Raw genomic sequence first — 13,712 nt, forward strand, 5'->3', positions numbered from 1 at the left:
GAAACCGCGAGACAAATCTTTTGAGTCTAATTAATCCGTCATTAGCACATGCTGGTTACTGTAGCACTTATGGCTAATCACGTCCTAATTATGCTCAAAAGATTCGTCTCACGATTTTCTTCATAACTGTGTAATTAGTTATAATGTTTATGTATAGTTAATGCTTTATTTAGGTGTCCAAAGATTTGATATAATGTTTTTGGAAAAAAAATTTGGGAACTAACCATTGCCTTAGTTGGTCGCTCTAGCTACGCGTTACTCACGTGTATGATGTATATATGCGCATATATTTATTGCCGTAAACGTGACGATGCAACGCGCTTCTGCTCGATCGTTCCCCGTACGTAATTACTCGCCTTCGATCTCATCATATAGAAAAAATTTAGAGTTGGATATGGGCATTAAAAATTTTGGTAGATTTAAATAAGATTGTGATTAGTTAGGAAGAGACAACGTGTGTTGTTAATCGCTAAAATTTGGAAATAGATGAAAAGAAAACGTGGGTGTAGAAATCACTACATATGTACTGGGATAGTAAATTTTAAATGGCAGAAGTTGTTATGTTTTGGACTGCAGAAATCTAGGTTACAGCTAGATTATGGTTTTGAGTACACATGAAACTTTCAACCACAGCAATTTTTTTTTGCATGAATAAATATTTCAGTGAATCCTGATATGCCCAGTATTAATTGTTGTCCTCCAATATTGGTGTACAGCTGTAGTAATTTTCCGGATCGAGAGGTAACAGTTGTGCCCAATATATATACTCGCTCATTTTCATTTAATTGACGCCCTTGACTTGGAATCTACATTCGACATTTGTTTTATTAAAAAAATATAATTATAAATTATTTTGTTATGATTTAATTTATTAGTAAAATAACTTTAAACATAATTTATAATTTTATATATTTAAAAAAATTAAATAAGATAAAAGGGTCAAATACAGATACAAGAGTGAATGGTATATAGCAGCCATTTGTTTTATATATCACTGAATTCATGCAGGATGGATGGAAGGTGGAGGTGGTGCGGCGCAACAGAGGAATCCTAACAAGTAACAGAGGGGGCGACAGTACTGCAACGAGCGCCGGCTACCGATCGATCGTGTAGTGCAACTTGGCCCTCAACCGGATAGATAGATACGATTAGATCTCCGGACATATGCCGGTGCGGTGCTTGCTCTCAACATGTTATAGCATCCCAACAACTAATATAAATTTGATCATCTATATCTTCATTAAGATGATAATCTGAAATAGTTTCATCCTTCGTATCTCTTTGTACTCTAACCGATCATCAATATATGATATCCTCCATATCTCTTTGAAGTATGGAGAGAATATACAAATATAGAGTTTCTCTGCTAATATGGATGACGTCTAAAAATAAAAGATAAGATAAATGTGCTGTTGAAACTTATTTTTTATCTCTCATTCTCTATTTTGAGATGGAGAATGTGATATATAAACTTTTGGGGATGCTCTTAAGATCATTAGGCAGCTCCAACCAAAACTTGGAGGAGGGGGTCAGTCATTGGTGCATATAATCCGAGCAAGATTTTTTTTAGGTTAATTGGATCCATGACATTATAAATTTTATTGTTTTAAAAAATTTCCTTACTATTAGACTAAATGGAATAATGCCATACAATCTCCCAACTATTCCAAATATGCCACGGCATATCCCTTAGATGTATTTAGAAAATTTTTTGAACCAAATTGTGTGCTACTTATATTATAATTATGTATCAGGCCGACTAGAGTGCGGGATCTCATATGAACGATCAAACCAACTATTTGATACTGGATGATACTTGGATGATACTGGATGATATCAAATAAAATGATGATGTCACATTTTGTTCATTACTTATCCTGTTTGGACATGATCAGTAGATTTTCTGATTATACATATAGCTAATTAATTTCTCTGTTTTGTATTATATTTTATATCGTAAGCCTTTAATTTAGACTCATACATTGATCTATGCGTATAATTTTATATATATTTAGATCCATTAGTATCCATATGAATCAAGACAAAAAAAGAAAATCTTATATCATAAAACGAAAAGAGTATAATGTAATTGCACTATATTAGCATGATTTTATCAATAAAAAACACCGGAAGGAATGATTTATACGTAGAGACTTATATTTTCGTCTCTACTTATAAGCCAAAAAATAAATTTCAATCTTACATTTAAAGAATATTTTAAGGGATTTCTCATCGTAGTTTATCGTATAGCCTTGTTTTTTGGATCGTTAAGAACATATATAATTTTTATTTATAAATATATCGTTTAACTTTTTACGTGAAAAACCAAACCGTCACCACCGAAAACAAGATAGGCTTTTGTGGCCGGGGAAGCCAGCACCGGGCGAGTGGCGAGCCACGTGTGGCTGGTCCTCGGGCGATGGACGGTGACCGCACAGTGATCCAATCTTCCTTTTCTGCCGATGGATAGCTAGTCTAGCTAGCTGTAGTACGTGGACAAATTGCACTTTCTTTGTACGATTGTACCCCGTACAGATGTAGCGAGGTGAGGGCCAGTGATATCGATCTCAAAGTAGTAACATAGATGCACACCATCGTGGCATGAATTATTTTGGCCAACACTTTGGTGGAGACACATAATCTCATTCCCAGGGTGAAATTATTCACTAGCATGGAATCTGTCATCTCAAATAGACGGATAGCATTATCAGTATCGGAAACGGCTACCGTCAATACGCAGAGGTCATATATGTGAGAAGTTATTTGAAACGGGCATATGACCGTCACGGATGAAAGTTATCTTAATCAGACAGAAGGGGAGGCCCGTCACGGATGAGTCTGTTTCTATTGGATGTTAGTATACGCCCGTCACGGGTGATGATTTCTCTACCGGGCATTAATACATGCCCGTTACCGATGAGTATAATAACAAAAAGAATATATATGTTTTTTTGCTAGCCTAAGTCCTTTATTAACTGTGCCCATTGCAACAATGACAGAAACAGATATATACTTTTTCCTTCTCAACGCCCATATAGAGCATTCTTGAAAATCAAACATTCAGCTTCATATTCACGTATGTCCTCATAGCCATTCGAAGATTAAAATTACATAGAAAATGATACACATGTTTGCTTACACCCAACGTGACAAGTTCACAATAGCAACCGACGTACCACACATACGATAGGAAAAAACATATTCTGTCTGTACTCAACCATAGAAAGCAGTCGCGTATGGGAAATTACAAGTACAAATCCAAAAAGGTATATATATTCATCATATATATCAGGTATTTTAGGATTCAAACTCAAGACCTCCACCTGTACAAACACATGCTCTAACCATCTCACGTATGAAACTCTTTTTGATTGCTTCTTCTGTTTTATTCTTTTGATTATTGATTTTCAAATCATATAATGTATATTTGAATCTATATATGATCTTAAATTAAAAGGTTTCCAACTATAAAGTTGGAGTTCTCGATGAGATCTACAGTTTTCATATAGAAATCTTCTTCATCCAAGGTCATTTAAAAATTTTAACTATTCATTTTTAAATTATATTTAAATAATTATAACTTTTATTTGTCCAACAAAACAATTTCAAATAAAAATATAGTCAATTATAAGTTGTAGATGAACTCAAAATCTACAACTTTGATGTAGAGCATATCTTCATCCGATGTCATTTAAAAAATTCAAAAATATCATGTATTTCAAATATATCCAATTAATGAGAAATTCAAATCTGGACATGTAAACATTGAACAATGTCAAATGAAAAAATATTACAAAGTCGTAGACTTACCCGAGATATACGCCTATCTCTATAGAATGCATATATATTCGACATTGTTTTCTAAATTCAAAACTTAGTTTTTCAAAATAGATCTAACGTTTTATAACACATATTTGAGCATATAAACAATCTCAAAATAATGTCAATTACAAAGTTGTAGATCTTATCAAAATCTACAACTTTTTTATTAGGCACATCTCCATCCGGAAGAATTTTAAAAACAAAAATATTATTTTTTAAATGGTTATTTTCTTATCCATAACGGGTCGTAAATATCGACCGTTACGGATATAGTTAGTTTTCGTAACAGGCCATAATTATGACCCGTTACAGATAAGGTTAGTTATCCGTAACAGTTCGTCATATGACACCCGTTACCGATATGTTCTTATCCATAACGGTCCATAATTAAGTCCCGTTACCGATAAATTAGGTATCCGTAACGGTTCGTCCTACAACACCCGTTAACGATACGTTCTCATCCGTAACGGATCATGGTTTTATCCTGTTACATATCATTTGTAACGGTCCATAATTTAGTCCCGTTACCGATAAGGTTAGGTATCCGTAACGGTTCGTCCTGCAACACCCGTTAGCGATACGTTCTCATCCGTAACGGGTCATGATTTTATCCTGTTACAGATCATCTGCAATGGTCCATAATTACGACCGTGACAGATACCTTATATCCATAACGGATCATTCATCCGTAACGGGTCATGATTTTATCCTGTTACAGATCATCTGCAATGGTCCATAATTACGACCGTGACAGATACCTTATATCCATAACGGATCATTCCAAGCAGACATATTTGAAACGGGATGTATTTTAAGCTGTTACGGATAAGTAACAGGCCGTATTTTCTCGAAGAAAATGAACTACTGAACAAAAATAAAAATAGAATTGATACAGTGCAGCATTTTCCACGATGTGAAATCCACACTCATGCGTGCATTCATTGCTCTGATAAATTGTCTATTATTATTATTATTATTATTATTACTGCTGCTGCTGCTGCTGCTGCAGCAGCAGCAGCAGCGAGCGTGCCGTTGTTGTATATATTCACAGGCGCGGCTCCCATCTTTGTGCTACCCATCACTAGTTCCTCGCATCCTCTACTCCCAAACCTCGCATTCTTGTTCCTTCTCCCGACCGCCACCATTCCCCACCGCCATCGGAGGCGCCAACCGAGTGACTAGCCGGCGACCTAGGGAGAACGACGCACACCAGGTCGATAGGAGACAAGGCCGGCCTGCCCTTGGCATGTTAGGAGGGAATAATATCAACGGCGGCGGCGGTGGAGCCATGGACGTCTACCTTCCCCGGAGCCAAGGCGACGTCGACGACGACGGCAAGGAGAGGAGAACAGGTACTGTACTGTCCCCTTCCCACTCTAATGGCGTCGAGGTCTCCTCGATCTCCTTGTTGATGTTGCGAAATAAGATCTGCATCTGTTTGTGTTATCATGTTAATTCGTTTGCTCTTGCTAGTCGACGTTATTGATTGAGATTCTGCATCTGCTTCGCCGCCATGGCGAGTGAAACCTGAGAATTAATCGAAATCGTTGGGGACCGCAGCCAGCCAGTCAGGCTTCGTGAACTGCGGGGGAATTAAAAGCAGATGCAGATTCCCATGAGAATTAACTCGATCCGGGCAGGCATCTCTCTCGATTCCTCCCTACGATCGAGCCACTATAATCATCCATGAGAATTAATGATAGTATTTGAACCTTTTTCCTGGCTAAGAGTAAGTTTTATAGAAGGAAGGGGTAATAGTTACCTTGAACTACTCGTTGATTAATAGGTAACATGTACAACACATTATCATACATCCTCTAATTTACATAATATTCAATTTTATTTGTTTGCTACTCCCTCCGTTTTATAATATAAGACTTTTTAGACTTTTGCCTAGATTTATATAAATACCAATGAATCTGGACATATATATAAATTATATACATTTATTAATTGATGAATTTAAACAGGGCTAGAAAATCTTATCTTACAGTATAAAACGAAGATAATATTAATCAATTGGTCTATTTTTTTTATTCGTCTGGATCCTCGACATTTAAGCGTATATGATATCCTGCAGGCTTGCAGTTATCGCTGCTTAAGGCAAAAACAGAATATGACAGATGTATAGCAACAAAATAAATAGTACTAATACTACTAACGCGTGCAAGGGAATCCTCCCAAAAAAAATGAAAATTTCTAAATCTCCCGACCCTCCATGATTCCGCTTTCAGAGCCATATATTTGACCTCCAGACTCCAGTGGTATCCACACTCAAGCGTGCATTCACTGATACTATTATAATTTGCCCAAATAAACAAAATAATAACAATAAATAAATAAATAAAGTGGGACCAGCGCATCCTTGCTGTATATATACACTGCCGCGGCTCGCCTCTTGTGCTACCAATCACTCGTTCCTCGCATCCTCCACCCCCCTACACCGAGAGGGAGACAGAGAGAGGCGCGGGGGCCGGCGAGATGACGAAGGACGTGGAGATGGTGGCGCGGAGCGACGTCGCCGGCGGCGGGGCGTACTACCCCTCGCGCCATGTCGGCGGCGGCGACGGCGGGGAGGACGTCGACGACGACGGCAAGCAGCGACGAACCGGTACGTACGTACGGGCACCGGTATATCCCGCGTTAACCTCCTTCGCCCGCCGTCGCCGCCATCGATGGCTGGCGTGCGGGTTTGCTGTTGTGTTTGTGCTTTTGTTTGGTTGGTGGGTGGTTTCTTCGTGGTGGATCTGTTGAATTTGTTGTGGTTTTCGCTTCCTATTTTGGGGGCATGCGCTTTAATGATCTCGATTTGGGAGAGTAGTAAAGAGCCACGGTGACTCGAATGGATCATCCTCCCAAAAAGGAGGTTCAGATCACGGAGCACGCATGGATTTTTGGTAGAAAACTCGAAACGAATAATTTTTTTTTTTGCTGCATTTCAAGGGAAGGCGTGAGCAGCAGCCATGACTGCGTGAACCCTTGTCGTATGTCCTCGTCTCCTCGGTTTCTGTTCTATCCAGCAACCGTGCTCTCCTCGCCCCTCGTCGCGTCGGACCTTGGATGCATGTGCGTCGGCGTTGCTCCGTCAGTCCATCTCCTGGCCTTTTGTGTCTCTTCCGCCTTTTCCCGGAAAGCCCCAATGGAAGTTTTGGTTGGTGCGGTTGGCTAAACCGCTATGAACATTGTTTTTTTTTTTGAAAATTGTAAAGATACCATTGTAATTTGTAAAATTGTTGATATGCTATAATGTCTCAATTTATATGAGTCTTATGTATCATTGAGATACCAATAATATATTTTTAACTTTATAAAATTATAATGTCATGATTATAAATTTTCTTTTTTCTGCTGTGCGTTTCGCGTCATGCGCGCTGTCGGAGGCAAGGGTCCAGGCCACTGACTAGCCAAGGCGGCCAGCAGGGGTCGCGTGATGGTCAACCGCCCGCGTCCTCCACGGTCAACGCGCGTCAGCCACTCGATCTGAGCCTGCACGGCCCCGATGACGCCACGTGCGCAGCACCGCCCATCCCTCGGTGGCACGTGCGGCGGGCGGGCGTGTGAACACGCACGTATGCGAGGCCGATTAGTTAATCGCCAGCGTAATTTTTTCTACGCGTGCAATTCTGACCCGATGAAAAGCGTAGCTGCTTTTTGGAGTTTGGATTCCTTTGAGCTGCGAAAAATCACCGTAGCTTTTTGACGCGAAATGGATATATATATGCAATATGCTTAGTTGAGCGGTCCAACTTAGGCTGCCAAAATCAATTATCTTAGCGTTAGTCGCTTCAATGAGGTCATATCAATGGAACCTGAGGCCTACCGACGCTGCTAACTTGTGAGCGAATAATTCCCGGCCTGAAAGCCCCTCTTTGGATGGCCTTCCTGGCCGTTTCCGATCGTGCAGAATCTGTGTCCTCAGTCCTCGTACCTTTTACGCAGCACCAACCGAAGTGCTTTTCCATGTCCTACATAACTTGGTCGCTTCAGACATATGCTTTCCATCCTTATCATATTTTTCTACTTTTATTTGTAGCCTTTTATGCTTCAAAACCTGGTAATGATTGTGCGTAACTTCAGCAAAGACCGATATTCCATTTACGTAATTATTATTTATTTTGTTATTCCTTGATTTATTATGTATTTTAGGTACCTTATAATTTTTGCATATTTATATAAATTGTTTCTTGAGACAAATGACCAAACGTGTCGTAAAAAGGTTAATGGAATCATCTATTAAAAACTGGAGGTAGAGGAGTAAGTTAAAACAATAGATTCATTTTTTTTAAAAAATAAGCAGGTCGTTCTCTAAAGTGCAATATGACCTTTGTTGAGATTCGGTAAAGATCATGTAGAATTACTGCGTCAACCGTTATTAAGATATTAACTCTTGTTGCCTTTTAAACAAAGGAAAAAATATAAGAATTATAGAGGATTTGAATCCTGTAGCTCTTTGAAATAAAATATTTATTCCTACTAAATTTTTCAAAAATTCCTATAGAATAGGCTATTTTAAACGAATTTTGGAGTAAAATAAGTACGTGGTATCACCTAATATTTTCTTCTCCTTTTGTCTTGAGTTCAGGTGTTTCTTTGTATGCATCAATCAAAAGATAGTTTTAAAACTTTTATGTGTTCTGAAATCCTATAGGAATCTAATGGGCATGTTATTTCATTCCTAACAATTGGTGTTTTAAAGGAGTTCTATGTCCTCACTTTCTTCCAAAATATAATAATTTCTAGAGCTAGTTGTGAGAATAAGAAAGTAGCTATATAAGTGACAAAATGAAACGGAGAACGATTGTGATCGGTTGAAATGATAGGTGGAGAATTATCCTTTGGGGGTGTTTGTTTGTCTTTTCAGAGAAAATCTAAACGATATATTTACAAATAAAAAATAATATGTGAATAGAACTTTTATATACATGTTCTTGCTAATGTAAAAGCCAAAGCTAAAAATAAATTATAATAAAAACTTATCCAAAATGATATCTTTGTTTTAGAACAAAGGGTAAAACGTAAAAATATATTTATTTTAAAATAGAGGAACGGAGGGAGCAGTAAATAAGGAGGAATTAATTATTTTGTGTACTTACACTGGACTTTGTTTTCTCCCCTTGGTTCTTTCAATGGGAGATACGGGCGCAGCCGGTCAGACTGAGGAGAGGAAAATGGCCATACCTTTTGACTACGAGCATCTGGCTTGCCATGCCCGGCGCTACCTAGTCTTTGGGATAAGGTCACCGATGCAAGGACGATAGTCGATTGATGCGCCGTAGGCCTGCCATTTCTGACCTTTTGGCGCACGACTCTACGCATGCACCGGTCTACCCGTAGGAGTCGGGTAATTCAGAACTAATACAGTCTACACATACAGTATGCCATAGTTATGGTAGTAGAATGGTACTCTTTTTGTCAAAAAAAATGAATTCTGATCATGTCTTATTTGAAAAAATTATTTAAAAAAATTTCAGGTAATTAGAAAAAAAATAGTCACATGTAAAGTACTATTCATAATTTATCATCTAATAAAAACAAAAATATCAATAACAAAATTTTTTTGAATAAGACGAAGAGTTAAAATTTGAAGGTAAAAAATAAAAAAATGGTTTATTTTGAGACGGAGAGAGCAGTGTAGAGAGAATTTTTCATGGCACGTATTGTGCAATGATGCAGTTTATCTGAATGGTTTTAGTTGGGCCTTTTTGAATGCTTGAAGTGAAAAGAACTTCTATCGAACGCTTTCTAAAACGTCGATACTTTTTGAATAGAGTAAAACTAGACTACTATGACCTGTTCAAATGGGAGTATAGTTTTTGCTAGCTAGTATAGTATCTATGCCGGTGGTCGCAAATTGCGGTGTTCATCACATATTCACATGTGTGTAGGCCCTTTATGTATGTTGAGTGATTGACTTGTGTTGTCAAATGACATGTCTATTCCGTTTCAGTCGGCATGGGACATGGGTCCTGTACTTTGTCCCAAAGTGTGCATGTGTCCCATCCTTTGGAAACTAATTAATCATATGCATACACTGATTGTGGGGGGGGGGGGGGGGGGGGGCTACGGCGCATATACTTTAGACCATGGATGCATATGTGGCCATGTGGTTACAATTTACAAATCATTTTTCTCTTAGGAGTATGATGCATGCTATTGCTGTTACTGATTGGAGTGACCTTGCCCACGGTTGAGAAAAATATCGAGGACATAAGAACTGAAATCCGAAAAAAATAATTATGAAGGAAATGGTTACTTTCAGAATGTGGAAGAACTGAAAATCTGTGCAATTCTCTGAGCAGGAACGGTATGGACAGCGAGCGCTCACATCATCACGGCTGTCATCGGCTCCGGCGTGCTCTCCCTCGCCTGGGCGACGGCGCAGCTCGGCTGGGTGGTCGGGCCGGTGACCCTGATGCTCTTCGCGCTCATCACGTACTACACCTCCGGTCTTCTCGCCGACTGCTACCGCACCGGCGATCCGGCCACCGGCAAGCGCAACTACACCTACATGGACGCCGTCGGGTCTTACTTAGGTAAGTACTAACACCAACCTGTGCCTACATCAGCTGCACTTACATGCTGGAAATGCTGTGCTTACATATGCAGGTGGCTGGCAAGTCTGGTCCTGTGGTATTTTCCAGTATGTCAACCTGGTTGGGACTGCAATTGGATACACGATCACAGCATCCATCAGTGCAGCGTAAGTTCTGAACAATCAACAATGGATCCGTTCACAAAACATAATGGCACACTGCAATTCTCCAATGTTTTTTCACGGCTAAATGCCCCTGTTTTTGATGTTAGTTTGGTTGGATGATGTGACACTTGATCTACAGTGCTGTGCACAAGGCCAACTGCTTTCACAATAGAGGCCACGAGGCCGACTGCGGCGTCTACGACACCATGTACATGGTCGTCTTTGGGATCGTCCAGATCTTCTTCTCCCAGCTGCCCAACTTCAGTGACCTCTCATGGCTTTCCATCCTTGCCGCGGTCATGTCCTTCTCCTACTCGACCATCGCCGTTGGCCTCTCGCTTGCTCGAACAATATCAGGTGAAGAAATTTTTCACAAGACAGCGCCACTCTAGTCTCTGCTTTCAGTTTTCTCATCACTGCCTTGTGTTTGTATAGGTCCTACTGGTAAGGCCACTCTGACTGGTGTTGAAGTTGGAGTTGATGTTACTTCTGCCCAGAAGATCTGGCTTGCTTTCCAAGCGCTTGGTGATATAGCGTTTGCGTATTCCTACTCCATGATTCTTACAGAAATCCAGGTAAGTTTGGGGGCAAAGAAAAGTTAAGAGTTTGACAATATTTAATCACTACTCACAAACATGTCTCACTTAGTCAGTTTGCTGTTTGCAAGCTGTCACAGTAACTTAATCTGAAAAGCATGTCTTCAGTAAAGATGTTTCAGTAACTGATGAGCCTGAAGAACATGCCCTCAGTTTGCAAGTTTTTTCAGTTAATTGATTGATTGGTGAAAGACTGAAAAAACGACGCTGAAATTGCAGGACACGGTGAAGTCGCCACCGGCCGAGAACAAGACGATGAAAAGGGCGACCCTGCTGGGCGTGTCGACCACGACGGCGTTCTACATGCTGTGCGGCTGCCTGGGCTACGCGGCGTTCGGCAACGCGGCGCCGGGGAACATGCTCACCGGCTTCGGCTTCTACGAGCCCTACTGGCTGATCGACTTCGCCAACGTCTGCATCGTCATCCACCTGGTCGGCGCCTACCAGGTGTTCTGCCAGCCCATCTTCTCCGCCGTCGAGACCTACGCCGCCAGGCGCTGGCCCAGCTCCGACTTCATCGCCCGAGAGCACCCCGTCCTCGCCGCCGGCAAGCCCTGCAGGTTCAGCGTCAACATGTTCCGGCTGACGTGGAGGACGGCGTTCGTGGTCGCCAGCACGGTGCTCGCCATCGTCATGCCCTTCTTCAACGACATCCTGGGGTTCCTCGGCGCCGTCGGCTTCTGGCCGCTCACCGTCTACTACCCCGTGGAGATGTACATCCGGCAGCGGCGGATCGAGCGGTACACGCCGAGGTGGGTGGCGCTGCAGACGCTCAGCCTCCTCTGCTTCCTGGTGTCGCTCGCCGCCGCCGTCGCCTCCATCGAGGGCGTCAGCGAGTCGCTCAAGCATTACGTCCCCTTCAAGACCAAGTCGTGATCGGCCAGTGCGTGCAGCTACTTGTTCGTAGGTCTCAACAAATTCGACAGGGTGGGGGTTAGGGAGCATGATCATTTGATTGTTGCTCAATGTGTATAGAAGAAGAAGAAGAAGATTTGTGTTCATATAAGAATCGGCAAGTTTAACAAACATGGCTTGTTCTGAACCCTTTCAGACACAGGGCATTGGATAAGAGATTAAAGATGAATGTATGTGTTACAAGAGGGGATATTACAAGCAGCAGCTCTTCATCCTCACAATGGTTTGGGTTTGGTTATGAAGATCATCTTTCTTTCTTTTTTGGAGAAACCAAAAGTGATGTACAACAGGGTGACATGATTGTGGAGATTGAGGATCGATGTTTTGCTATAAATTGATACCCCGTATTTTCATTTTTCTTACGCTTATAAGTCAAAATTATAATTTGCAACCTTAAATTTGGAGTTGATTTTGAGATTTTTTTTATCATAATTTATTTTTCAGCCTTTATTTTTAAATCGCTAAGAAAACATATAAAATTATTTTTTGAGGATGATTTTTTGGTTTTTTTATGAAAAAAAGTCAAACTACGTATTTAAAAAAATAATTTATGAATAAAACTTTTATATAGATATTCTTGGCGATCTATAAGTCAATTGTAGAAAATAAATTTGGTAAAAAAATCTTAAAATAAACTCTAAATTTAAGGTTAAAAATTTAAATTTTGATTTATAAGAAAAACAGAAGCGAACATAGTACAATGAAAATGACCAAAAGATGACCCATTGCATTGTGCTGTCAGTAGTTGAGTTCACGATGAAGCACTCCACGGCCGGCCGGCCAGCCAGGTGGACACATGAGAAGTTTAAATTGATGAGATCGCAATTGGTGGTTTATCTGGGTTTATGATCCTCAGGATGATGATAATATGATTCTCTCTTTTTTTTCTCAGGAAATGCGGGATGTTCAAGCTATCTGTGTTGGTCCTTGGTTGGTTGAAGGGGATTTTAATTATATGAGCTTTTTTCGAGTGCTCAATATTACCCCCGTAGATGTTAGACCCAACGATAAATTTTTGGCCATCGATATTTTAATTGCTTTATCTATTACATATATTCTCCTCCTCTAATAAATTAATATATAAGGAAATCATTTATCCCTGTAATTAGTATTTATGCATGCCAAGAATGTGTAAAACAATTTCTATAGTAGTACTTACTAAGCAAACGGCTGTTAGTTTTTAAAAAAATAAACAACTGTTAAAATCTCAAAATTAGACATAACAAATAAAATCAAAATAAGTTTGACATATTGAAATATGATTTTTTAGTATTTAAGTTCCAAATTTAAATTATGCAGTATGAGAACATAGTTTCAAACTATCATTAACTTGTACATACAAATAATGCTAAACATTTAATTTTATCTTGCAGTAATTTTATTTTCAAAATGGCTGAAAGATTTGTGGCAGTAATTTAAATTGGAATGCATTAAATACTTACTTAATATCCAACAACACTTGTTAGGCAAGATTATGAATTCGAATTTTTTTCCTTTTTTGATATATTACCCGATTACCTTGTTAGGTAAGAAGAATGTCATTCATCGAATCATTGTGTAATGGACGGATTATAACTAATTGGGAGTACATAAAACAATTTGTAATTTTATTAATGAAGCTGCAGATAAAAATAATTGTAACCTCAGCAAAGGCATTGATGGGGATGTTTTAGGTGATTCTT

At 39.6% G+C, this 13,712-nt stretch overlaps 1 protein-coding gene across 2 annotated transcripts; it reads left to right on the plus strand.

Moving 5' to 3' along the window:
• Positions 1-4,909: 4,909 nt before the first annotated feature.
• Positions 4,910-12,360, plus strand: LOC102719682 (amino acid permease 3-like). 2 transcript variants are annotated; one of them, XM_006656098.3, is made up of 6 exons: positions 4,910-5,174; positions 10,122-10,355; positions 10,429-10,522; positions 10,659-10,876; positions 10,955-11,094; positions 11,335-12,360. In XM_006656098.3, the coding sequence occupies exons 1-6, from the start codon at positions 5,069-5,071 to the stop codon at positions 11,989-11,991; spliced, it is 1,449 nt and encodes a 482-aa protein (XP_006656161.3). In that variant the 5' UTR covers positions 4,910-5,068; the 3' UTR covers positions 11,992-12,360. The 2 variants fall into 2 exon arrangements, with proteins under 2 accessions (XP_006656161.3, XP_015694346.2); XM_015838860.2 differs by lacking the exon at positions 4,910-5,174 and adding an exon at positions 6,239-6,433.
• Positions 12,361-13,712: the final 1,352 nt, after the last annotated feature.

This window comes from Oryza brachyantha, chromosome 6 (genome assembly GCF_000231095.2).
Source record: "Oryza brachyantha chromosome 6, ObraRS2, whole genome shotgun sequence".
Lineage (NCBI taxonomy): Eukaryota > Viridiplantae > Streptophyta > Magnoliopsida > Poales > Poaceae > Oryza > Oryza brachyantha.